The 27,722-nt window shown below is 34.8% G+C and overlaps 1 protein-coding gene across 6 annotated transcripts in view; it reads right to left on the reverse strand.

Moving 5' to 3' along the window:
* MED23 (mediator complex subunit 23) overlaps positions 1–27,722 on the reverse strand; it is a 60,577-nt gene that overhangs the window by 25,919 nt on the left and 6,936 nt on the right. For 3 of the 6 annotated variants that reach the window (XM_011998032.1, XM_011998029.1, XM_011998028.1), the window contains exons 4-21: positions 26,455–26,579; positions 24,937–25,048; positions 23,456–23,554; positions 22,239–22,340; positions 21,433–21,502; positions 20,001–20,113; positions 17,547–17,642; positions 16,961–16,978; positions 11,696–11,896; positions 9,633–9,776; positions 8,217–8,362; positions 6,979–7,224; positions 5,917–6,059; positions 4,765–4,939; positions 3,949–4,112; positions 1,778–1,902; positions 318–523; positions 49–229 (exon numbers count right to left, since the gene is read on the reverse strand). In XM_011998032.1, the coding sequence (XP_011853422.1) occupies positions 49–229; positions 318–523; positions 1,778–1,902; positions 3,949–4,112; positions 4,765–4,939; positions 5,917–6,059; positions 6,979–7,224; positions 8,217–8,362; positions 9,633–9,776; positions 11,696–11,896; positions 16,961–16,978; positions 17,547–17,642; positions 20,001–20,113; positions 21,433–21,502; positions 22,239–22,340; positions 23,456–23,554; positions 24,937–25,048; positions 26,455–26,579 (2,466 nt within the window). The remainder of the gene's footprint in view (positions 1–48; positions 230–317; positions 524–1,777; positions 1,903–3,948; positions 4,113–4,764; positions 4,940–5,916; positions 6,060–6,978; positions 7,225–8,216; positions 8,363–9,632; positions 9,777–11,695; positions 11,897–16,960; positions 16,979–17,546; positions 17,643–20,000; positions 20,114–21,432; positions 21,503–22,238; positions 22,341–23,455; positions 23,555–24,936; positions 25,049–26,454; positions 26,580–27,722) is intronic. The other 3 variants (XM_011998034.1, XM_011998033.1, XM_011998031.1) reach the window with 1 other exon arrangement.

The raw sequence follows: 27,722 nt of genomic DNA on the forward strand, positions 1-27,722 counted from the left end.
ATCTTGATCTAAAAGAGAATAAGCTTAGAAACATATATTTATTCTTACCAGGCAGAGAATTAATCTGTCCAGTGTAACAATGTTATACTTCCATACCATGTCATTAAGAATTTCAATGCATTTATTGAGTTGCTGACCCCCTGCTGATGTAGAAAACTCATATACCAGAAAATCTGCAAACGTCCTCACATGGGCTACCAAGGCCCTGGCTCCAATTCTCTCTAATACTCTGGAAGGCAGAGAGTAAAACATAAACTCTATTGTTGTATGGATACAACAATTTGCCAAATGGAATGCAAATTAGGTTTTTGACTTACCTATAGCCAATTTGATTAATATGATCTGTTTCCAAGAGCATTTTCCAGAGAAGACAAAGAAAGAGAGGAGGGGAGCCCTGCATAGAGAAGTGAGTAATAATGTCGTTTTCATTGCTCATTGACTTCCACTTCCTATACTCCTCCTCCACATTTTTTTTCAGATTAAAACGGCTTTCCTGAGGCACATTATTTTGTTTGAAGAACGCCTAAAAAGAGGATCAGAAGTTTATTTCATTGGTTATAGTAGAAAGAGCACCGGATATGCAGTTAATAAACCAGCTCTAGACTTGATTCTGACATTAATAAACTTTAGGTGACCTTGAGCAATTCAGCAATTAAGGCCTGAATTTCTGTATCTGGAAAATACATAAGCTTGACTAGATTATCTCCAAGATTCCTTTTCCTAGATTTCCTAAACTGAAATTATAAGCAAGCCTGAATTTAAAGCTTCTTCAATCATCTGTTGATACTTCCACCAGTCTTAAAAAGAAAAAAAAGAATGAAATGTCTCTACCCTTTGGCTACATATGTTAGTGTCTCTAAGGAAAATCCACTGCACTAGCCCAGTGATTCTCAGAGTGTGGTCCCAACCCGGCAGTATCAGCATCATCTGGTCTTACAAGAAATGCAAAATTCTCAGACCTTATCCCAGATTTACTGAATCAGAAGCCCCAGCCATCTGTAGCTTAGCAAGCCCTCCAGGTGATTTGGTAAATTTGAAAACAAATGCTCTAGCCCTAACAGGAGTTACGAAAAATGGACGTTCATCATGCCTAACATTTTTTCTGAAAAGGAGAAGACAGATGAGGTTTGCCTTTCTCCCTACTAGAAAAGCCAGGTTTATAGTTTTTCTGGGAGTAAAAAAAAAATTCAGTGAAGTGTCATATATGTGCACTCTGTGAAGCTCCATTACATTATACTTCTCCCCATTTCAGTTCTATGAGAGAGAAAAAATTTTCAGGTACTATGTTAATTTTCATGAGATTCTGAAACCATTAACTATTTTTTTCTCTTTTTCAAATTTTTTCACTTTTTTTTCCTCTTCCTACTCTTCCTTCCCTTAAAACTGTTAACTAAGGTGAAACCACAAAAATTAAATTTTTAGAAACATGCCCAGTCCCAAAGTAGGACACAGAACAACTTGAGAGATTTTGGAAGTAACGACATTTTTTTTTTTTTCCTAGAGATAGGGTCTGGCTCTGTCACCCAGGATGTGGTGCAGTGGTGTGACCATAGTACCCTGTAACCTTAAATTCCTGGGCTCAAGTCAACCCCCTTGCCTCAGCCTCTCAAGCATTTAGGACTAGAGGCATGTGTTACCATGCCCAGCCCCTAAATAATTTTTAAAATAAATAAAAGCTAATTTTATTCAGATGTCACCAAGACTCACTCTAGAACACCACTGTGAATGGGAAGAAGGATTTCATGTGTATTCAATAAGTAATTCAAGACAAAATTACCTGTAGTGGGCCTGGAAAACAGCTCAGGGTGTGTGAAGCCCAATTATGAGGAGTGAAACTCATGATGGTCTGAAGTATGTCTTTACACCAAGTTCCCTGAATTGAATCAGAGCCTGTAAAAAAATCTAAACATAGACAAATAGATGTAATCCAGATATAAGTGATTGTATCCACAACTCATAAAAGATTATAGCAAAAATAATAATTAAGTACACTGAGAATTTCACTGTAGTGCATTCATTGCTTAACTAGTTATATCCAGCTTAGAACCTAAATTTGCTTAGTTTCTGAGTGATCTGGATGATCACATTAGAAAATATGAGAACAATTTATGAAAAGATGACAAAAGACATTTGGAATCTCTTTTTTTTTGAGGTTACAGAGTACCAGTGATAATGGTACAGGTCCACCACTACTGTTCATTTATTTTGACACTGATTTAGTAGTACTTTATTTGGCCAAGGGAACAGAATAAAGAAAGATGTCTTTTTTGGTGAGTGAAATAATTACATAATGCATGTATAAATCTCAGAATTGAAGAGGGTTCTTTACATAAAACAACAATTTACATAAACGTATTTGAGGTTGCTAAAATCAGTAACTATCTCTTTAAAATATCAGTTCTAAAGTGTGGCCTTCAGACCTCTGAGGGATTCCCCAGTAGCCCTTCAAAGATTCAGTGAGGTCAAATAATAATAAAAAGATATCACTGGCTTTTTTACTAGATATGAGCACTGACGGTGCAAAAGCAATGGTGGTAAAACTGCTGGTCCTAAGCACAAATCAAACAGTGGTGCCAAACTAGATGAAAAGGCTTTGTATTCTCCACCACATGCACTTAGTGAAAGAAAAGTGCCAGTGTCAATCTTGACACTTATTTTTAATATCATATTTAACAAAATGGGAAGCATATGCCTAGTGTTCCAAAGTTTGATGGGTGTTTTGAGGAAAAACACTTGTGTGACTGACTACTGAGTTAAATCAGCTGCATTTTTTTTTTTAATTCCAATTTTACTTGAAAGAATGTCTGACAGAAAACTATAGTTAGCTAGACTTAAGTATTTAGCAGACATTTTCTTGAAAATTAACAAAATGAGCTTGTCACTTCAAGGAAAACAAATGATAGTAACTTTTACCAATGATAAAATTTGACCTTTTAAGTAAAAATGGAAATTTTGGAAAACCTGTATCTACCACCATGACATGACAGCATTCTAAAACTTAGATTTTTCTAATAAACTTTGCAGTGATATTAACAAATGTAATTTTCTGATACTGTATGATAAAATGTCAACATTTGCTAGATCTACGTAACTCAGTGAACCAATATTTTCAAAATGAATAACTCATGAAGTTACAAAACATGCACGGATTTAAAAATCCACTAAATGTACAAAACAGATGTTCAGATTACAATGTAACAAAGTACATGAAGTTCACTGATAGGGTTTTGGATTCCACATTGCAACTAACCTTTAAGCAACTATCATTTTTCCATGTGATGTCAAAGAACATTCACAACGATCTGAAAAGGCTATTAAAATACTCCTCTCTTTCTAACCTCATCTGTGTGAGGCCACATTTTTTACTCACTTCAACTAAAACTTCAATGGATTAAGTGTCTAAGCAGATGAGAATCCAAACTATGTCTTCCTTTACATCAGGTATTAGAGAAGCAAAAATGTAAAACAATGGTATCTCTTCTCACTAAAGTTTTGCTTTACAAAATACACTTTTTTTCATAACATCATATGCTAACATGTAATGTTTATTATTACTATTTAAAAACAAATTAATAAATATTTTTAAACTTTATTTTACTATCTAATAGAATAAATATCCATAGATATAATCCATATAAACAGAAACTCTTTGGGAATTTCAATTTTAAGAGTGTAAAGCAGTCTTGAGACCAAAAAGCTTAAAGAATTACTACTTTAAAATTATGGAAGATAACTGAAAACTGATGCTCAACCCAGTTATTAATAGAATGATGTTACACAAAAGAGCTTCCATAAATGAATGAAATAGTGAAGATATCAAAACAACTGGCTTTTTTTGAACAAATGAAAAGTATCTTTTTAGTATGTTATACCCATAGTAATTAGTAGAATCACGGCACACTTTAATTCATCTGTTTTTGTTTGTTTGTAGTCACATAGTCACCGTACCTGTTACATGAGTTGCTCTAGCCAAGGTCAATATCAAGGCTCGGTTCAGTTCTTCAGATTCTGCTGAGAGCACTGTTTTGGGATCACTAAGGAAGCGTGTAAACTGCGGTTGTACCTCTGAGCTACCTAATGCTGTTATAAGCCTGAGAGCAGTGCTCTCGACACTGAAAAGTGGGAGAAAAAAAAGAAATGTAAAAAAATTTCAGAATTATAGAATTAAATCTAATTCTAAGGTTAATTACAATGGAAAAACATGCAATCTATATGACTATCCCTTCTTTAATTAAAAAAACACTTTTGTGTGAGAATAAATGTTGCTTAATTTGTTTAAAAAACCTAATGTGTCCAATTTTATAGTGAAAATCTTGACATTTTTACACATTTGAAAAAGATGACTTGTCGCCTATAGGACTAAAAAATTTCACCTGGAGATACTGCATTTCAAAAATTATATTTTTCTATCTAAAATATATTTTAATTTAAAGCAAAATCAACGTGACATGATACTTTAACCATAATCTGAAGTATACCTAAAAACAGCATTCTAAAGGGCTAAGTTACAACATAATAATAAATACCCTGAAAGTACTAATTCTCAGTCCAAAGATCCTGAAGCAAGGACTCAACTATCTTAATCAGTTTCTATTTAAAAAGCTGGACTCTGCTCCTATACTGGAAACAAAATACTTTAGAAGCAGAGAAGTTTTATGACAGATGAATTAAAAAAAAAAAACCTATAAGGCAAAGGATTAAGAACCTCATCTCTAAGAAAGTTTCTAGTAAATCTTAAGGAAAGATGGTCTTCAATGAGCTCACCAAAGATGGAGCTGGTTCTGGTTTGTTTGTGCAACTGCAGCCAAAGTATGAAGATGACTCAGGAGCTGAACTCGGTAATGAGGCTGAATATGATGCATCCGGTAGCTAAACATCTCAAGGAGTGTATGTAAGATCCCCCATGCATGTGATTTGAAAACAGTTGGCAAAAGCTGACCTGGAGGAAAAAGACAATTTAAGGTACCAATTAGTAAAGGCTATGCATTAAAAGATAGTTGAAGAAAGTCACATTGAGTAAAATATAAAGATTTGATTGCGAAAATACACACGCACACACATATATATTCTCCACATTTTCTTATTTTCTACTTTAACAGTAAGGAAAAATTCAGATCCTAACTATAATATCAATTATTTTTTCCTGGGACTTGGCAAGTGATAATCATGTTTATCTGGAAAAACAAAATGAGACAAGATACGAAAAAGCATTAATCTTCTCAATTCTGGTATCTTTTATTTTTAGACAGTTAATGTTACATACCTTTTGAAGTATGAGGTTCGCTTTTTAATACAAAAAACTGTATTTTTACACCTGCCCTTGTTTCCTCCTACCCCCGAGAAAGTTTTATTCAACAATCAGTTATCTAGGAAGACTTACTATGGTTAAAATTAAAACTATGCTGTATTCATGAAAAGCTGGAATTATGATGAATCAGAAAAACACTTCTATATTAGAAAGTATCTATTATTTTAGAACTACATAATAAATAACAGACATTATAATGTATTTTCTGCAATCTAAGAGAATTCCTTCTTTACTGCCAGTCAGCCTTTTGTATGCACTGGAGGACAGCATTACTGCCTCAGGCAGAATCCATTTGCATTAGGACAGGGACAATGTCTATCCTTCTCACCACATCCCAGGCACCTAGCACATTAACCTTTTCTTACCACTTTACTTAAAAATGCAACAAACCCCCCCTCCCACCCTCAAACTTCCTATTCCTTTTTGCTTTATTTTTCTCTATAACATGTATCACCTGACATATTATACATTTCATTTATTTAACGTCCCCCTCCATAAGCTCCATCATGGTGGTGACTTGTTCTCTGCTGTGTCCCCGGAACTAGAAAAGTACCTTTAGAGTTAATGAATGGATTAATAGTTATAAACACCAGAAAGTCCTGTCTTACTGATAAATCCTTTGATGCCCAAAGACTCTATTTCCATATAGACCAATAAACGACTGTAAGTTTCCACTAGGGCTGGAGCCAAGGCCACACTGGACTTTGCATGAGCAAGTTTTATCACCCTGGTTGCAATGCTGTGAATAAGGCTGAGGAGAAAAAAAGGGAAGAAAATAAAAATCCATATTTTTGACATAAACATAGGCGCTACTCTACTTAGAAGTAACTTAGTATAATTTGAACTTAAATGATTCAAATGAAGTTGATTCATTTAATGTGTTTAAACTGTGCAGGACACTTGGTAAGGATGCACTGCACAACCTGAGACTCATTCCGATTTCCATGGTGCTTTCAATATGCACACGGATCCCCCTGCTCATGGGAAAACAAACTTTGGGTTCAACTTATAAGAGCAAGCTTGAGAGATTTTGGTTACTCAAATGATGCATCAAAATACATTTGGGAAATTAAATAACTTCTGTCACAGATTTACTTTAACACATCATAGCTAAGACCCAAATGTTAGGTTCTAATGAGGCTTTGCTCAAATCTGTTATACATGCAAGTGAAGCACATGTATAATTCTATCACAATGGTTACCACTTGAAAAAGAGCATAGCTCTACCAGAACTGATGCTCCACTTGGAGGCCCACAGACAAATTCTCTGTGGCCTATACGGTGGTTGTTTTAAATTTGAGCCAATACTTAAAGGCTGAAAGACTAGTAATAAAAAATCTGGATTTCTAGCCCTTCTCAAAAATGTTGGAAGCTCTAGCTACACTAGTCCTCCTCCTTAACTATCTACAAAAAACGAAAAAAAAAAGTGCAAAAAATTTTTATAATGCTTATCTCTCATGGAGAGATTATGACAATTACTTTCTTTGGGTTTGTTTATCCTAGAATTCCTATAATAAAAAATATTTACTTTTGTAATAAAATAAAGCTATTTTTTTCCCCTAAATGTACCTGACTATGAAAAATTACACACATAAAACCATGAAATAAAGGTTTATAATATACTCGTATGAATTCCCTGACATGGAATCAAATTAATAAAAAGAACATACCTCATTTTGGCATGAACTGTCAGTGAATCCAGGAGGTTCATAGGTAAGGGGGTAATAGATCCTGAAGCCATACAGTTTGTTCCAGGGAGAGGTATCCTCATAATTCCATTTCCATAAATAGTTTCTACCAGAGCTCCCATGGGTAATGTAAAACATTCTGAATTTGTAGAGTATGCATTACACAATAGAGCAATCTTATAGTCATTCATCTGTAAACTTTTATTTCTCAGACTCTGCTGCAGGAACCTAAAAATTCATGTTCCATTAAAAAGAAAAAATGAAAATTACTTCCATAATGTTAATTTGTATTTTTTTAAAAGTTCAATTTTACGCAATTATTTATTAATGCTATCTTTGTTCCTATACGTATTCGAGTTTCTGTGTGAAACGTATAGTGGGAATACACATAGAAGTTGGGGTAGTGTTTCAGAAGAAAAATAATTTTAAATAAACAATTAATGGGTATCTGTTAAGTATGCACTACATATACAGCCACCATATTAGGCTAAGTTTCAGAGACTGAAGAAATAACTCACAAGTCTATGAACCAGGTTTCTACTTATTATCTGTCTGTATAAACACAACAATGTCTTCATTACAGATATCACTTTGAAAAGGTGGTTAAGGGGTATCTCATAAAATGAAAACCAAATGAAATATCAAGTCTGACTCCCCTGCCATATCCTATGAAGAGATGTGGCAGTCCTTTTCAGAAGTTCTAGGTGGGAAGTTAGGCTATTCCTAGCACCCTTGACTACAATACAATACAATACTATCTAAGAATGGTATCTTCTTTGAGTCATCACAACTTTGGAAGAGATATTAAGGGGCATGCCAGCCAGATCAGCTCAATCATTCCTGGCAGCCCACAGATGAATATCTCAGTCAGTTCATGCTCAAGTTCCAAGCACTTGAGAAATTCTGAAACATTTTTACATTTATGAAACTTGATAGGCTTTCATTATATTAATAACTTTATAACATATACAACTGAAGAACAGCCTTGAAAAATCTTTTGTAAAAATCTATACATAAAAGCAAGACTAATCTTGTAGCTGTTTCCTGATATAGGTGCTGGTCAGATTCTCTTGCTATGACATATATCTCAAGTATTTGCCCTTACCTATAGTGGGTATGGGGAGATTTTCAAATTTCACACAAACACCGAGACCAATATTAGTCTACAATTCGCTATTAATTAAACAAGAAAAATAAGTATCAAGCAACAAATAACTTACTCATGGTGAAGTCTTAAGGAATGAGGTATTGGAATCTGTAGCTTGGAGTTGTCATTTTGAGCTTTTCTATTGAGATGAATCCAAATACAAGTCATTGCAAAGGCATGGGTTGACTGGGGTTTGTTAATATCAGGAACTGGAATATACTGAAAAATAACAATTTGAAAAATAACACAATAGAAGAAAGAGAAGAATTAAATAATTATGTGTATTTTAGTAATCAATTTCTAACATAACTCTTTTTAGCATATCATATCTTACTTTAGCCCCGATAATTCAATAATACAAATCAGAAGGTCTAACAGTCATAAAATTTTGAAATTATTACAAGGTGCTTTACTTGGTATATGTTTTTACTTAAAGTAACACAAATTCACAGGTGCTTTGTCAAGCTTTTCCTACTATCGCAGAGCATTCTCAAATAAAAATAATTTTTTAATTTTTACTTTTTAAAAATTAAAACGCATCATCATGAAATCATACTAAATGTGATAAATGTAACTAAAAACAAGACTTTCTAAAAGTCTCATAATAATTTTTAAGAACATATAAAAATCTAAGAAATATGCACCCTAAACGATTATCATTAAACATATTGACTATTAATGGGTAAAATGATATGGGTGTCTGGGATTTGCTTGAAAATTGCCCAACTTTAACAAAAAAGATAAGGAGGACAAAGACAAAACAAGAGTATTTCTTGATGATGGGTATAATATGGTGGGGTTACAGCTAGTGCATGGTGGGGTTACTGTAACCCCACCACGTTATATCCATCATCAAGAAATACTCTTGTTTCATCTTAAAATTTTCTGGGCAGATCACCTAAGGTCAGGAGTTCAAGACCAGCCTGGCCAACACAGCGAAACCCTGTCTCTACTAAAAATACAAAAATTAATTGGGCATGGTGGCATGCGCCTGTAATCCCAGCTACTCGGGAGATTGAGGCAGGAGAATTACTTGAACCCAGGAGGTGGAGGTTGCAGTGAGCCGAGATCACGCCACTGCATGCCAGCCTGGGTGCAAGAGTGAAACTCCGTCTCAACAACAACAACAATTCATAATAAAGTACTTCTAGAAAATGGCAATCATCAAAATACATCACATTTTACCCAAATATCTTACATGATAAAACACCCAGGGGACATAATGAGGCTCAACTGCCAAAGAAAAAATAGCTATTAATAGAGACTGTTATCTGGCCATTCAATGATGTATATAGATTAAAACAGTTTTCATCATTTCTAAAACTGCAGACCTACCTAGAATGTAGAGAAAGAACTTGCTACACCTAATACTCAATTGTGATTTAGCATAAACTTTAGAAATACACAAAATCACACTAAAGTCCTTAAACATAAATTAGACATAATTTACTCATCACACTGTTATGAATAGTTACTCAGTGAAGCTTACTTCTTTTTCTGGGTATAGCAAGTCGAAGAGCTTCATCACGGGGAGAAAATCAGCTAGTGCATTTTTCTGAATACTTCCAGAAATGAATTGCAGGAGAACCCACATAAGATGATCTCTGCCTTTAATCAGTCCTCGCCCTGCTAACTATAAAAGATGTTTAAATATACATGTATACGCTGCTACTTAAAGAGATGAATACAGGAAGTTTTTTGTTGTTGTTGTTGTTGTTGTTGTTGTTGTTGTTTTTAAGGAGAAACCCTGGTTCTTGCTCTCAGAAAGTCAGCATCTAACTTTGGCACTTAGCAATTACTTAGTCTCAATTCAAGACACACCATGCAAAACCTGCTAAATTATTTTAGTATTATATGTATGCTTATTTCTCCTCCTTATATCTCCTTATATCTCCTCCTGCTCCCCAAAACACCTATGCATATAAAAAATGCAGTTTTAGAACATAGTCAAGTTGATCATGTGTGCATGAGAATCAAGTTTAATATGGGATAATTCTTATTTAAAAAATCTCATCAAAACCTGGGGAATACTCTATCATACCAAAAGGATTTTTTTTTAAATTTGAAATTATCATGGACTGGTTATCATAAAATGCTTCCTGGTTTTCTGTACATTTTGTTTCTTATTTATTTATTTATATCTTTTTAGAATAAGGATAGAGATGGGGTCTTCCCGTGTTGCCCAGGCTGGTCTCCAACTCCTGAACTTAAGCGATCCACTGGCCTCCGCCTCCCAAAGTACTGGGATTACAGGAGTGAGCCACCCCACTCGTCCCTGGCCGGTTTTCTGTACATTAAACAGAAACTAATGGTGGTTTCTGGAAGAAGGTGGTTAAAAGGATTTTAACAATATTTACGAAAAATTTTCCCCAAGATAATCCATGCTGTGGAGATGTTACATAAAACAACATTTATTTTATTCCCATTCAATATGTCTAAAATTTTTGACAAAAAACGACTTTTCCCACAAACTTAAGTCTTCCACTTGTCTCCCTTTTTCGGATTCATCATCCTCCCTTCTATTCATTCCCAGAGTAGGAACCACTGAGCAAGCCTAGACTCCTGCTACTCCCCCTATTCACTGTCAGTCACCTAGTTCTATTCCACTTCAGTATCCCCCATCTCTGGCTCCTCCTTTCTGCCCTGGTTTAGGCCTTTAGCACCTAGCCCACTGCAGTATCTCTCACTGATTTCCTTGCCTCTGGCTTTGTACCTGTCCATCGCTACACCCCTACTTTCTCCATGTGGACATTAGCATTTTTCCAACTTGCATATGATGATGCCATTCTCCTCTGCATTGCCTCCAAAACAAAATCTAAACTCCTTAGAACAGGCACATGGCCATTTAAAGTTCTCTATGTCTGCTCTTGCTTTCCCGCCTTCCTTATCTCACCAACCATTTCCCCTTTATATTTTTATTTCCAGTTCTCACACATTTCTATCCCTTTCTAAATGATGGTCTTATAGGTAGGAAACACTTTTCTTTTTCTCTTAGCAAGTTTCTATTTGCCCTTCAGGTGTTAGCTTAAAGATCTCTTTGATACAGCCACCCCTGATATCTCTGATAGAGACTATTCCTTTTGTTTTTTGTTTTTTTTTTTTTGACATGGAGTCTTGCTCTGTCGCCAAGGCTGGAGTGCAGTGGTGTGATCTCGGCTCACTGCAACCTTAGGGACTATTCCCTTCTATTTGTATTGCAGGGAAATGTGCTTTCATTATAATAACTATTAAGATATAATCATACTGTTTGTGTGTTGTGTGTATATATAAAATATCTCCTCCTTTAGTGAGGTGCTTCTTGAGGATATTACAGTGTCTTTTCATCTTGTATCCGCTGGTGCCTGCACTGGCAATACATAGGATGAATGACTGAATCCTGTTTTTACAGTGACAAGAAAGTAAAAAGTTAAGAAACTATAAAAGCAGTGAACAGGACAGAAATTAGGGCTCAGAACTTCTGCAAGTTCTAAAATCACTAGGGAATGCCCATAGCAGTCTAAAATCCAGTAATCAACAGGTGAAGTCACTCCGACCAAAAGATTTAGTACATACCTTCTGATGAAGAGAAAGCACCATATGTGGAAAACTTGCAAACTGGAAAAGCACAAAGAAAATGAGCTGACTTGAGAGATGTTGCCACAGGAGTTGGCTTGTTCCCCCATCGTCAAACTTCTCCTCGGTCTCAGATCGCTCCATGGCATAAACAACCAGATCCACCAACTGGTCCTCCAGCACAGGGCAGCGCTGCTTGTGCTGTAGGGCAGAGATTAAATACAGTATTCCAAAAGCCTCTCGGTTAGTTTCAGAAGTTACCAGTTAATGAGTATTAATTGTAACAAGAGGCTGAGAAGCATGGAATGAAGTTGAACTTAAGAAGTTAAGGTTAGATTTAGTCTATTAAAGCTGCATCATGTTCTACTATCATACAGGATACGTTTCAAGAAAAAATTTTCTTAGTTTTCCTACAAAACAGACTTCCCATTAACTTTTGACTTCCACTATGGACATTATTCTTTCAATTTGACAAAGGGCAATGCATCGTAGAAAATTCTGTTATTTATCCTTTGGAAAAAGATAACATTTTAAAGGGCATATGAAACAGGGATAGCAGTATTAATTTTGCAATCTAAGTCAAAAGATGAAAACTCTGGATTTACAGGGAGCAAATATTGTGACAGAACAAACAAAGCAGGTATGTGAATCTCTTTATTTTAAAGTAACCCCTATAAGTTTACACTAACTTTATATACAGAGGTATACCTAAATAGCTACCAAATTATTCAACATCTGTTTTCAATGTGTGGTATTGGTCCAGACACTGAAATGGAAACTTCCTCCACAAAGGGAAAAAAATTGATCTCTGTTCTTCCTTCTTGGAAGCCAAACATAATGCAGCTTTAATTTTAAATTAGACCACTTTAAAATCTAAAACAAGAAAAAAAATTCAGTTTAAACACTAAAAATGAGAATGCAGCTTCCCTTTCTAGAGGCAAAAAGATCTGTGCTTTTAAAAGTGATTTAAAAACTATACTTTTACCAAAAGAAATATATTAAGCCATGTTTAAGCCATTTTCATATTTCCTTTATAAATATGTCATATGACTTAGTAGCAGGCAGTTGGAAGCCCTTCTAGTGAATACAATTACTAATACAGATCTTTCCCCCTAAACTTTAGGTGTGATTATCAGTCTTTTGCCATGAAAAAGGGATATGATTTTTTCAAATTTAGGGAAAAAATGCAAAATGGGGACAAATTTGGAAATAAACAAGACATAATGAATAGCATCCCCTCTTTTGCATGCTCTTTGCCAGCTCCAAACTTGTAAAGCTCCAATATAGCTGCAGTTTCTTAAAGCATGCAAATAAAACAAACATCTATCCAAATGATAAGCATCAATGGTTGTTTCATATTTTTTCCAAAAACACAATGCCATGACCACAGTTCAACCACATTACAGGTTTACAAATAGCAATATTAACACCACCGGTTGAGACTACAATACTTTTCCTCCAAATGTAATTATCATTATGAAGCAGAGCAAAGTGCAACAGACAACACTACAGACTATTTCTTAAATCAGCATGCAAAACTACTGTGTACAGGGCTTGAAATTCACTAGTTCTGCCAACCACCAACAACCTAAGAAATGTGTCAGACAACACAAATTTAGAGTGAGATCATTCAAAGTATACAGAGTCAGAAAAAATTGTGAAAAGAAGTAAAGCCAGGATTTCCAGTAGGAATTTTTCACTAGTGATGGGAATTTGCTTCCAGTTTGGAAACTGACCAATTTGTCATCTATTTCTCCATCCATAATGGTCTTCCATCAATCTGCTTTAGGAAAAAAGAGCAAACTAAATAAAATTGGTTTTTAGCACCTGAGTCATTTTGGAGTTTCCCTTTTTAGTATTAGCTATTTAAGAAAAAAACTGGATTTTCACTTACATATTTTTAGGCATGTACTGACTGTCATACAGCTAATGATTTTAAAAGGAAAGCAAAAATATTATGATTTTGACAAAGCAAGAACTAGGAAATTTACAGTTAAAGCTGATGTTCTTTCAACACGTGCCATGACCCTTAACTTTTCTGTCAAAAATTAAGTCAGTCAGGAATCTCTACGGTACCTAATGCTCCAGTACCTGAATATAGCAGAAGAGCTCTCAGGATTAACTATAAATTTCCCAGGTGGTTTTAGTTAAAGCCAAGGATATTTCTCAAATCAAGTTTAAAGACAGCTTAAATATGTTGCTTTATCTGCAAATTTTGGTAATATCAAAAAAAAAAAAAAATCTGAGCTACAAAATGATCTGTACTGCTACTTCAGAATAATAAACTGCTTTAGTTTTCAATTATTTAAAGACAGGCACATTAAAATTAAGACTCTCTACTACATAGCAGATGGTTTTACAAAGTGGAACAACCATTTGTAAAGCAGTTTCAGAATCTATGAATAAAAGTTAACTGTCAATCACTAGGCTAAGATTATTTCATAAGCCAATAGATGCTATGCCTGTAACTGTTCACATCTTGTGTTGTGAAAGCTTTGGTGAATTTAAGTCTTCAAAACACTGACATATAAAGTTAAATTTGTTAGTGTACATCATAACTATACGCCTACTTAGTTAAAACCTGTTTTAAGACTATTTAAATTCAATATTTTAACAATTCTATTTCTACCTAGTAGCCCAAACTATACTGAAACTTCATTTAAAATTTTCAGCTTTGATAAAAGCTAAAAATCAGGCAAATGACATTAATAGAAACATTAATATTAACCCTTGACCTATGCCCGATTCCTTCCCAGCACTATTTCAAATGGCAAATGATAGCACTTTTCAGTCTTAGCATCTCATATCCTATATTGAGTAGTACTGGACACTTTTCATGTACAGTTCTCATAATGCTTTTGCAGCAAAATTTTAACATACTGTACTTAGGTGAGCTTAAATTAATTTTAAATTATTTCAGTGATGTAAATCAATTTTAAAATAATATCTATTCAGGCGAAGTTGGGAACAAAAATTCCTTTCAATGTCATTTTCTCTTTCAAAATCATATTCACTGCTTTAACCGAGAAAGTTACCAATAATCAGAATAATTTCAAAGAGAAACTTACTGATTAACATATGATCAAATGAATGATGAATACTTCACTGTCTCATAGTAGCCAAGGTTGATACACCATCATGTAAGAGCCTGAGGAGTGCATCTGTTTTACAGTGCTTTTATTTGGCAGAAAGAATACAAACTTGTGTAAGCACATAAAAAACAAGACTTTTCCATTGTGAGTTGAAGTCTAACGCTCCATCTTGCCGGTCACGGAACTGGGCTATTTATGACTTGCTGAATGTAACCAATAATAGCATAAAATACAACCCAATTCCTACTGGAAAATGTAATGTGAACAGCTCTTAAGGTTTCAAAAGCTATGAGTAAATTATCACATTGCTAGAGAAAGGACAAGAAAGTATAGTGTAGGATGCAGTTCTGTAATGATAAAAGATATAATACGATGATTTGGTTATCTTTAATCATATGCTTCTTATCCTGTGTGTTCTCGTTTTCTAGTCTACTTTCCAGTAGGTAAAAATATCATGTCAACTGAGCATATTATCTTCTATCTACACAACCCTTAACTAAAGAGTTTTCTATGAAAACGATTACTGATGAATTGTGAATTTTTGACAATGTTTACACTACAGTGGTACCAATACTAATAATGTTCTGTCAGCATTTCCATTATAAACTTTATTTTTTATGGATTTATGTCTTAGTCATAAACTTTTTAGGTTGAAACTTGTTATCAAAATGATCAGATCAGAAATACTCTCAATTGTTTCGTCAATTTCTAGTTTGACAAGAGCTGCCCGCCCCCAAAAGAAAAAAGCTTAGGATAGCTAAGGATATCTGGGGGAAGGTATTTGCAGCTCAAATGACCATGGGTACATTTATCCACCAAACTGTAAAAAAATTGAGTCAAGTATGACTTAAGGTTCACTGTAAAAATTACTTTTAAAACATAGCATGAAGCATTCTTTCAAAGTTAACTGAATACTTACCTCTAATTCAATGAAAGTTGATCAGAATTAATGACTTGGTATTTAAGATGTTAAATTGACAGATTATATGAGCTAACTGTCAGATACTCTAGTGTGAAGCAGTTTCAGTTTCACATGTACAAAAGCTTGTCCAAACAAGGAAACTTGGCAAATTTTTCAGAAGAAAAACTTAAAATAATAAAAGAGATACTGCTACTAGGGTGAGGTTTGGCATGCAAAGTTTCAACACTGAGCAAGTTTTATGGCCAAGCTATATGTCCTTAAAAATAGGGCTTTATAAATGGAAGCACTGGCACAACCTTCACTATAGTATTGCAAACAGTAACGCTATTTTATATAACCTAGACAAGAACGTCTTTTTAAAATCAAAAAGCTGGTCTATTTTAATATGTTGGGCTCAAAAATTTTTAACAAAAATAATTGGAACCACTATTTTGTTTAAAATATCAAAGGTGAAAAGTCCTAGAACAGACTTGGGACTGTATAAGAGTTTGATTTATAAAGTTTGGCCATAGTGTTTTTCTCCCACCGCAGGTGAGCGTCAGTTGAGAGGAGCTCACTCTAGGAGGAAGGCACTTTTGGCAAAGACTGACAAAGAAGGGTGTTTGTCAAGCAGGTGTGGGGTCACCTAAGAGTCTGACATTTCTTAGTCAATCCCCATGTTTCCAAAAAAGCCTTTCCTGTATAAAGTTTACCACTCCAACTTTTAAAAGCAGCATATCTCTATTAAAGTGCCTTTTTTCTCTTTTTTGTGTTGTTTTTGTTTTTGTTTTAAGGCAAAGCAACATAAGTATTTCTGTTGTTGTTATATTTCTTTATTTGTTTTAGTAGTCTGGAAAGATAAAGGCCACCATAAATCTTTCCATCTCTGAAAATTCCACCAGGCTAGCTTTAGCCCTAAAGTAGGAAAAAGTAAATGGAGTGGGAAGGAAAAATAAATCATCAAAAAGTGACAGGCTTCATTGAGTGCCAGGTGTTGTCTCTTTGTTACCAAAAAAAAAAAAAAAAAAAAAAGAAAAAAGAAAAAAAAAAGAATATTAAAAAAAACAAACACCAAAAAAACAAAAACAAAAACAATCCACCAAAAATAACTCTCATATCCCAAGAAGAAATCATTTTTTAGTGGCCTTGGTCTCAGCATGGTCCTGCCAATTTCAAGCCCCGACCATACACGTATTCTCTAAATGGAATCAGTGGCTACAAAGCGGCCAGCGTATCGTTAGTCACAATACAACAGTAAGGTTGTGAACATACCTGAGCAATGTTCAAGGTCTAGAGCATTGGAGGATGGGCAGGACAAGACAGGACAGAACAAAAATAAAGGAAGAAAAAAAGAAAAGACAAAACAGTGACTATGAGGCCAGCCTCAAGGAACCCAGAGTCAGCACAAACCCTCCCACATGTTAAACCACCAAAAACAAGCAAACACACACCAAAAAAAAAAAAAAAAAAAAAAAAAAAAAAAAAGTCAGCAAGAAGGCCACGCTGAAGATACCAAGGGTTATATAAAAACAGACACCCAAACAACAAAAAAAAGTCAAAAATTATGGTTAAGTCATGTGTAGGTTTCTCTGGCAAAAGGTATACTTGAAACTGGCCTTATAGAAAAAAAAGCAATGCAAAATAAACCAACTTTAAAAATTTTTCTTTTTAGATTTAAACATTCTTAAAGTAATATATAAATGGTAGGAATAATACATTGTTTAAAAAACTATGTATATTTTTGAAAGTCACTAAGTAGTTTTTAACTGTTTTGCTCAGTTAGCTATAGCAAAGAAAAGAGAAAAGAATAGTGCAGATTCTATGCAGAATTTACTAGGTTTCCAGCATAGTACAGTACCTGCTTATTTAAACCTAGCATATTGCAGACCATATCCCTGGAATAAGGCTGCTCCAATACATATCTCAACAAAGCAGTCTGTGGTTCAAAGAGATCCTTTAAAGAAAATAAGAAAATCATTGCTTCAAGATCAATGTCAACATTAATCCAAATTATTAGAAATGAGATTTTAAAATCCTCTAAAGGCACTCGTTACCTTCACAGAGTAGGCAGTATCTAGTGGGAAAAAAATCATAGGATTTTAGTGCTTACAGGTCATCTGTTCCCACCCCTCATTTGCCTCATTTGACACCTGAGATGAAGCGGTTTGCCCCAAGGTCATACAGAGGGTAACAATAAAGATAACACTAGAACCAGACCTTCCAATCCCCCTTCCCCAGTGTACTTTCCACTATACTTTCCCTGAAAACGCAGAAGGTTTAAATTTTTTAAATTTTAGCATCTCACTAATGTCAATTTATATAGATTTTGTCCTAGGTGATCATGTTTCTTAGACATAAAGAAGCATCATTAATAATATCTTTGCTTCCTTTCTGTTAAAACTTAACAAGTCAATTTTCTAGAAGTCTTTCTAGGCATGTAAGTATACAATTTCTGATAGTCAAATTCAGTTTATAACAAATAGTACTAGGCCAGGCATAGTGGCTCATGCCTGTAATCCCAGCACTTTGGGAGGCCAAGTTGGGAAGATCTCTTGAGCCCATGAGTTTGAGGCCAGCCTGGGCAATATGGCAAAACCTCATCTCTACAAAAAATACAAAAAACTAGCCAGGCATGATGGCATATGCCTGTAGCCTCAGCTACTCAGGAGGCTGAGGTGGGGAAGGTCACCTGAGTCCCAAAGGTCGAGGGTGTGGTGAGCTGTGATCATGCCACTATACTCCAGCCTGGGTGACAGAGTGAGAGCCTGACTTAAGAAACAAATAATCAAACACAAAATAATACTAGAAAGTGACATTAAAAACAAAATCTTTTTCAGAGTTTTCCAAATGACAGGCTGAATGTTTATTCAATGTCTTGAATATAGACCAATCAATTCCCTATTTTCCTAATAAGATTCAAAAAACAGCTTTTTAGCTTAAAGTATATCAACTTTTTGAGAAGTAGATGAAACAGTGATAAGCCTATTTATATTTGTTAATTTTGCCTGCCCATACTTAAAAGATATTAATTTTAAAATATTAATTTATGTTTATTAAATAGATTAATTTAGAAGGATTTCATTCTAGTTTATTTTAACTCTTCCATGATGCTAGATGGTTTCTAAGTCATCTAATGGCTTTCTAGAGCACATCGTTTTCATTTCTATGTTGCTGGGGACATAACATTTTGATAGAGTTAATGAAAGTTTTTCTTCTTACAAACCTCAAGCACTGCTTGCATAAGGTTAGCTGGATGTTTTTAAATGTCTCCTTAGGTGGATGGACAGATAGAAAGAAAAAAAAAATCACTTTATATACCTATTTTTAAGATAATCTTTAAAAGACTATGCTATTGTAACTATGATGTAAAAACCTTAGAAACAGTTATGGCATTAAATTTTTTTTTTTTTTCTTTTAAATTCATTTCTATCAGCCTGTAATCCCTCTCTATTCACCCCATCTACCGGAATGTCTTTGTTTACTGTTTCTTTCTTCATTTTAACAGTAAAATGTCTGGGAAAGGGGTCGAGTACATAAACATTCACTTCAATGTGCTAATTTTAAAGAATTCCTGAGGCATTTTAAAACAGAATAACCAAAGTGACTGTTTTACGAAGACGTTTTATAGCAAGAGTTGACAATGTAGATATAGTTGTAAAAAGAGCAACTAGGCCCAAAAAATTATCAGTCCAGTTAGCAAGACTGCTCACTAATGCAACAATTTAGAAGGACTGGTGCCCCTTAAAGGGTATATCAAAATTTCAGTGATTTGAAAAAGCATACCCTCTTCCCTTTAGGGTCAAACTTAGAAATGTGACTTCAAATATAGTCACATTAGTCTTAAGTATCATTGTAATGAAGTAATTTTCTGTTCAGAAATGTAATCTAAGAAGAATGAAGACAGTTTCTAAATACTGTTTTACAAGTGTAAACAAAAACACTATTTCCAAATTTGGAAGGACAAATAACTTGATAGCACAGGTGTTAAGAGTGTAGATTCTGGAATTAGACTGAGTTCACATTTAAAAGCTCTACCACTTTTAAAATGTGGGGACTTAATCAAGGAATCAATTTAAAATTTCAGTTTCCCACCTCCAAATACCTTGCCAGAGGTGGACCACTGGGGCATAAATACCCACAATAGCATCAACCACAGGGTATATTTGGATACTAGAAAAACATGATAAACTATAAGCTACCTTTCATTAAATATTTACTTCTTCAGATTATGAAGCAACAATTTAGCATCACACATAATCTAGGTTGAAGACTGTCAGATGGACTAAAAGTGTCATTATATTTAGCAACATACCTTATCATATGGCAAAAGGCCTTTCAAAGGAAAACGAAGAGTTGCAGGATCCAGTTTCCATGAATTACAAATGGCACCCGAGTTATTTACAACTGGCAGAAGACTACAGCGACCTGGACGTATCACAAAAATGTTTTTAAGTAAATGTGAACACAGCAGTACTTTATTCACTTCATAAATATGTAATGAACATATATGCTGAAATAGGCATTGGTTTGGTTTAAAAATGGCTTATAAAAATGTTTCAGTGAGACTGAAGTTTGGGAATTTTATTTTTAGTTCAGATAGTTGAAGATCAATTTGCACAGGCTTTCCAAAGTTGAAAATGTTGCATTTTGTCTAAATGTCTAGGGCAGAGATCAGCCAACCATAATCCATGGGCCAAATCCAGCCTGGCACCTGTTTTTATAAAGTTTTCTTGGAACACAACTGCCTTTGCAGTCCAATGGCAGAGCTGAGTATTTGGAACAGATTCTGTATCCTACAAAGCTTAAAATATTTACCAAATGGCCATTTACAGGAAAAAGTTTAAGACTGTTAGTTCAGTGTCAACATGATTAAACTTTATGCAGGATATTCCTAGAGGCCTTACATGTCACATATGACTATCAGCTCATACATCCAACTGCCTAACAAATATTGTCACTTGGATGTCCTACAAGCACCTCAAACTCAACATGTCTCAAATTCATCATCCTTCTCCAACCTACTTTGCTTCCATAATTCACTACATGATATCAATATCCACTCAGTTACAAAAGCTAGAAATCTGATAATTATCTGTCTAGTGTCTATTTAGATTATTTTTGTATTTTCAGTATCTAGAATAGCACCTGGCTCATAGGAAGAACTCAATATTTGATCACTGAATAAACAATGGTCTATATTTCCACACGGTTCTGAGGTCACCATGATTTCTAGAAATAATTCAAGAGGATATGTGGGCACTGCAAAAATTGCCAAATCACATGGTTATTTTTAAAAGAAAGTTCAGAGACTCTAACAAAACATGGGAAAATGGAAAATTAGATGAAAGGAAGAGCAAAAGTGGGAATTAGAATGGGCTGAGTGAGCTTGACACCTTCACGTTCTATAGCCACAGAGGGACAGGTCTGTTGAGCCTTCCAGCTGCCTAGAAATTCCATGGTGCTTTACTAGCTGTATTAAAATGTCTTTCTAATCACCAAGAAACTCACTTCTAGAATGGTTTTAAATGAAGATGAAACCCATTCCAGAGAGTTTCTTTTTCCTCCCTGTATTTGGCACACAAAGTAAGTGAAAACAAGTGAAAGACATTATATTAAGCTCTTAGAGAGTCACCAATATGACAAGCCACCAAGGCACATATTAAGAGACCATCCCTCAGCTTTGTTCAATAGTAAGATTTCTAAAAATCAGGTACTATTTGGCATATTTAAAATTATAATCCTACCACAAATGGAGTTTATCCTTGCTGTGGGCCTGAAGGTATCCACAAAGTCTGATACTAGGTTTCCAAGTAACTGAAGAGAGAAAGAAAGAGGGAAGTCAAGTAAACAAGTACAAAAGGAAAATTGAGACTGCCCCTGAAATATCGTGAACATTTACATAAAATGAGATAATATATGTAAAGATTTAGTACACTGCCCTGGCACATGATAATTGTTTAAAGGTTAGCTCCCTTTTGCTTCCTTCTAAAAAAATCACTCACTAGTTCATCTGTCCCTGAATTAAACCAAGTCACACCACCATATCCTTAGCTATTTGATGAAGCTGAGCATATTTTATCACATGGCATATAAATTGTCTCAATGGAAATGCAGAGAAATGAAAGAAATACATCATGATTAAAAATATACATATTATCTAAGGATAAAGTCATCATTAAAAGAATAAGCACACAAAAATAAGATTAATATAACTGTTTTTGACAAAATACCCTCTTCCGTGTGTGAGACGGGGTCTCATTCTGTTGCCGAAGCTGGAGTACAGCTCACTGCAGCCTCAAACTCTTGGTTTCAAGTAATCCTCCTGCCTCAGCTCCTGAGTAGCTGGGGCTATAAGCACGTGCTACTATGCCTGGCTAATATGTGTGTGTGTTTTTTAATGTTTTGTAGAGACAGAGTCTTGTTATGTTACTCAGGTTGGTCTTGAACTCTTGTCCTCAAATCATCTTCCCACCTTTGCCTCCCAAAGTGCTGTGAGCCACCAAACCCAGCCGAAAATTTATATTAAAAATTTGGGAAATATAAAATTTACCCAGTGTGGAAGTTTGCCTTCAGGATACAGTTTCCTGATCTCAGTGACTGCAAAATAGGCTGGTAATAAGCAGGCATTTCTTTCCAAGATATATGCTATAACCTAAGAAAAATAAAAATGCCACATCATTCTTGACTAGTCCCACATATAAGCTCTTTATTTTATTTATTATCATTATTTATTTTATTGTTTTGAGACAGGGTCTTGCTCTGTTGCCCAGGCTTTGAGTGCTGTGGCACAATCATGGCTCACTACCATCCTCGACCTCTGGGGCTCCAGTGGTGTTCCCACCTCAGCCTCCAGAGTAGCTGGGACTACAGGCGTATGCCAGCAGGCCCGGCTAACTTTCTAATTTTTTGTAAAGACAATAGGCTTAAATGACCCTCCCGCCTCGGCCTCCCAAAGCATTGGGATTACAGACATGGGCCACCGAATCTGGTCCATGTGAGCCTTTTAAATATAACAATGATAATGACAACAAAAAAAGATATTAAAAAGTAGACATGTTACTTTCTGGAGAGATGCTGGTCAAAGGACAAAATTTCAGTTTGACAAGAGGAATAAGTTCAAGAGACCTATTGGACATTACGGTGACTATAGTTAATGACAATATAATGTATACTTCAAAATTGCTAAGAGAGATTTTAAGTGTTATCATTAAAAAAATAAGTATAATATATATATACACACACAGACAACTGCTACTTTTCGATTAAAATAAAATGTAGAGATAGTATTTATTGGATTTATTGGGTTTCAACTGTAGCATAAAAGAATACATTTATATGTAAAAAATATCTAAAAATAAAGATTAATAAACAATGGAATACATTGTTCAATGTTAGTAAATAATCTTGCACATGCTTTAAATATTGGCACACTTAAACAGGAGAGCAACAGACCAACGTAACAATTCTTGCAATACTAGTTACAAAGTACAAAGATCTTTTAAGTGGTCCACATGCTGAGGTCTTGTAATGGTTTAAGCTATTTTAATTTCTATTTCATTGTTTTTGTAATTTAAAACCATGAATTAAAATTTAAAATGTCCTTTTGAAATATAAGGGAACTAGCATCTTTTAAAATAGAAGTGATTTTTTTTTTTGTAGAAGAAATAGAGCATCTCACAAAATACCATAAGTATTAAAAGCACAGACCTAAACAAAGCTAGACTTTTTTGAGGTTGTGATCATGAATTTCAGATATGTCTAAATTACCTCTCTTGCTGCCAGAAGCTGCTGTACAACAGCAGAGCTCACTGTATTAGGAATTGTCAAAATCTTCTCCAAAATCACTTTTAAGAGATCTCGAACACCCTGATATAAGAAAAAAGGCATGGGTTAAAATTAAGTAGTGTCTACTGTGTTAGCTAAAACATCCAAAGGTTTCAGGGTTATATATTCCTTCCAGGTCACACCTTTAAATTTTCTGAATCCTAGTTACTAAGTCCCTAACATTAACTCAAGAGAAGAGTCATGTTCCAAAACAGAATTCTAAAGACTGTCTTACAATACAATGAGCAAAAAAAGTCATTATACAGTTTGCCAAGCTTTTTTGGCCCTCATAACAATAGAAGGGTTTCCATTGTTACAAGGGTCAAACACCTTAATTTATACATACAGACAGAAACATATTTTAACAAGACTTGAAAGCACTCTGAAAACTTGAGTAACAGTATCAAACTTTTTGGTAGACGACTCTTTCTGCTCACTCCCTTTTGTGCTGGGATTATAGGTGTGAGCCACTGTGACTGGCCTACTCTCCCTTCTCATCCATCACATACCGTAATCTCTCAAGGATATCCAAGGCTATTCTGTTAATCATTTCCACATATCTAATACTAGTTACATTATCTGATATATAAAGAAGAAATTTCATTCAACATGCATTTATTGACTATGAACTAGGTAACCAAGCTTGTAAAAGACAGAACATATACATAAAAGAACAATCATGAAGTAGCATACAAATAAGAAGCCAAAAATTGCATAAGTCCGAGTAAAGAGAAAATAATTAGCAAAAGCTTCTTAGAGTTAACTGTGTGATAAATCATGATTTAAACTAATAATTATCTGTTAGGTCATTATCTGGTAAGTCATTTCAGATTAGAGAAAATGCAGAAATAAAGCACAGGGTCAGACACTAGTAGTTCTTGGGAAAAGGACAATGACAAAAGTCTCCTTTTCATTAAGATACAGAATGGCTTTTGTAGCTATGGAGTCCCTAAGCCGTTTCATGAGACAAAACTAGAGAGTGTACGTTGTTTTTGGTCAAGAGCCCAAAGTGCTGAAGATATTAGTTGAGATAAGACTCACGTCCAAGGGAGGTGAAGCAGGTCTTGCTCCCTTCATCAGTGATGCCTACCATCCCTTCTCAGTTCCACACACCCCTGCTCTGTGCTTTCATTTGAAGGGATCATAACACTTGCAGCATGAAGGAACATGGATTCTGCTTTGTGACTTCCCTACTCTTCATAAAAATGTATCAGCTACCTGTATTTATAAGAATGTTGGGAGGGGAGTAGAGGAGCCATGGGAACAACTGAGTAATTTTAAATCTCTTCAGGAAATATACCACAAGAAATAGACAGATTTTGTAAATGCTTCCACATCATGTCTCTCACCTGAAAGTAGGATATGCACACTGAAAAATCAATCATATCTGAAAACAATCACTTTTTATAATGAGAAAAATATACCTTGTAATCCACTCCCCCAATTATTTTCCGAACCAGTTTAAATGTTAAGGCCCAAAGCTGTGTTCTTTCCCACTCAAGAGTGTCAGAGTTTATCAGGGATTCACAAACCAGCCTATAAAAAAAGAAACAGCCATTCCAGTTATAAGACAGAATTTTTCAAGTTCTCTAATAGCCACCGATATGGTTTGGCTGTGTACTCACACAAATCTCATCTTGAATTGTAGTTCCCATAATCTCCATGTGTCATGAGTAAAACCACTTAAATCATGGGGGACAGTTTCCCCGATCCTGTTCTCATGATAGTGAGTTAGTTCTCACAAGATCTAACGGTTTCACATGGGGATTCCCCCTTCGTTGGGCACTCATTCTCTCTCCCGCCGCCCTGTGTGATGAGGTGCCTTTTGCCACGGTTTTAAGTTTCCTGAGGCCTCCCTAGCCATGCTGAACTGTGAGTCAATTAAACTTCTTTCCTTTATAAATTACCCAGTCTCAGGTATGTCTCTGTTAGCAGCATGAGACAGATTAATATAGCCATAGTCTATGGACTGTATTATATTTATCCTCTCAAATACCTTTCATAAAAGTGCATTATTACTAAGTACACTTATAAATATGTATAGCATTTTACATTCTTTACTTGTATGAAAGATCAAAAACAAAGTAAGAATGAAATAATATTCACTACGTTATATTTTACTAGAAAGAAGTGTATCTGAAGCTTTCAGTTACATGTTTACCATCTATCACCTTGTGGTACACTGGATTTTTCCAAGAGGGTGGCAACAAGATTTTTGATCCCACATCTTCTTCTGAAATGTGACACTGACATTTCTCCTAAAGAGAGGTAGGGGGAAAGTCTATGTTCTCACTCCTTAGATGTGGGCAGACCTAAGACTATGGCCGAAAGGATGCAGTATGACTTCTAAGACAAGGTGACACAATTTCTGTCTAGCCCTCTTTTGCACACTTGCTGTTAGGCTCCACCATGAGGTGAGAAAGTTCAGGCCACAAGGCGAGGGCCTGTGGAGGTTCTGGCTAATAATCCCAGCTGAGGTTCCAGATGACAGCCAGGAACCAACCACCAGATATCTGAGTGGGGAAGCTTTTGCCATGCTCCAGCCCCAGCTACATCGATCATTAATCATTAAGACCTTGAGGAAAAAGTGCCTCCTAAGCCCAGTCAACCACCAAAACCATGAATAATTTTAAAACCTGAGTATTATTGTTTTAAGCCATGAGGTGTTGAGGTTATGCAGCAAAAGTAAAGTGTTACAAACTAATCAAAGAGATTAATCTCAGCACCTGGGCAGAAACATCTGATTTTGAGCCCACAAGCATTATATAATTCAAAGATTATGACTCCTAAAAACTAAAACCTGAGGTATTATATAAAGGATTACTTGATGAACCTCACTTTCTTCTTCATTCTCTTATCTTTTCACAACAACAACCTCAACCAATTTCCAATCACATATAGAAAAGAAAATTCGTCAGATTGCTCATACCCATTAAACGTACCTGGGTGGAAGGAGACCAGTCTCAACTGCCATTGCTAAGCAGTCATAAAGAAAAGAAATTCTTTTAGGACTATGCTGACCATGAATAAACTTAACAATCCACTGGATACACTGTTCATGAGACTCCTGGAAAATTAGAGAATGATTTTATTTGGGGTCTAAAGTTACATTTTTATAAGAAATAGCTAATACTACAACTGGAAGTATACCAATACTATGAATGAAATACTTCACTATGAGCATCTGTGGATGAAAATAATTTTTTAAAAAAGGAAAATTAAAATGTTCAGATTTAGTATTTGTCACATTAAGCTTAAAATTTTGCAATTATATAGATAAAATGCTACCTTTTTATTTCATGGGACCTTCAAAAGTATTAATTAATTAACTAACATATCAATGGTCAATAGAAAACTCTTAACACAGATCATTGTAAGGTATTGTAAACATTGCCCTTTATGGCATATATAAATATTACTGTCACTGGGGGTAAAATTCATTATGGATCAGTATGTATCAGTCTTATGAGAATTAGGTGTGAATCTAATCCCTAGAGCCTAAAGAAGAGCCCATTATGAATCTAATGACATGTCACATTTCTAGACTTGCAAAACTTTAAATATGATGTCAAATGTTGTGCTGTATCAAAGTTTATCTTCTAGGATATCTCCAAAAAGAGCCTATAATGTTCTGCTTCTCTCCATGACCACTGTTCTCATACATACTTCTATTGTGGCACATATAACAATGACTTGGAAATACCTATTTTCTTCCTGGTTTCTCCATTAGAGGGCCACATCATAATTTATAAAGTGTTTAATGAATTTTTTTAAAAAATTTTGGAAAGATGTTCAACATCACTGAGAAATGCAAAATAAAATTATACTGAGATAAAATTTCTCATGTTTTTGATCAGCAAAGATCAAAAAGCATAACACTCTATTGTGAGGCTATAATAAAAAGATACTCTCAAACACTGCTGGTGGAAGTATAAACTAGTATAACCCTTGTGGAAAATTTAATAATTTCTATAAAACTTACAAACCAGTAAGGCTTTTGACTCAGCAATACTATTTCTAGGAATTTATCCTATTTTTCAGGCATAATATTATTCATCACAGCACTGGTTAAATGAGAAAAAGTTAAGAAGAAACTTAAGAGTCAGTAGAAGATTGGTTAAATGGAGGAAGGTACACCCATACAATGGAATATTACGTTGCTATTTAAAAAACAAGTAAGAAAAGCAGCAGAAACCTCTGCAGACGCAAA

The sequence above is a fragment of the Mandrillus leucophaeus genome, unplaced genomic scaffold (genome assembly GCF_000951045.1).
Source record: "Mandrillus leucophaeus isolate KB7577 unplaced genomic scaffold, Mleu.le_1.0 Scaffold552, whole genome shotgun sequence".
Lineage (NCBI taxonomy): Eukaryota > Metazoa > Chordata > Mammalia > Primates > Cercopithecidae > Mandrillus > Mandrillus leucophaeus.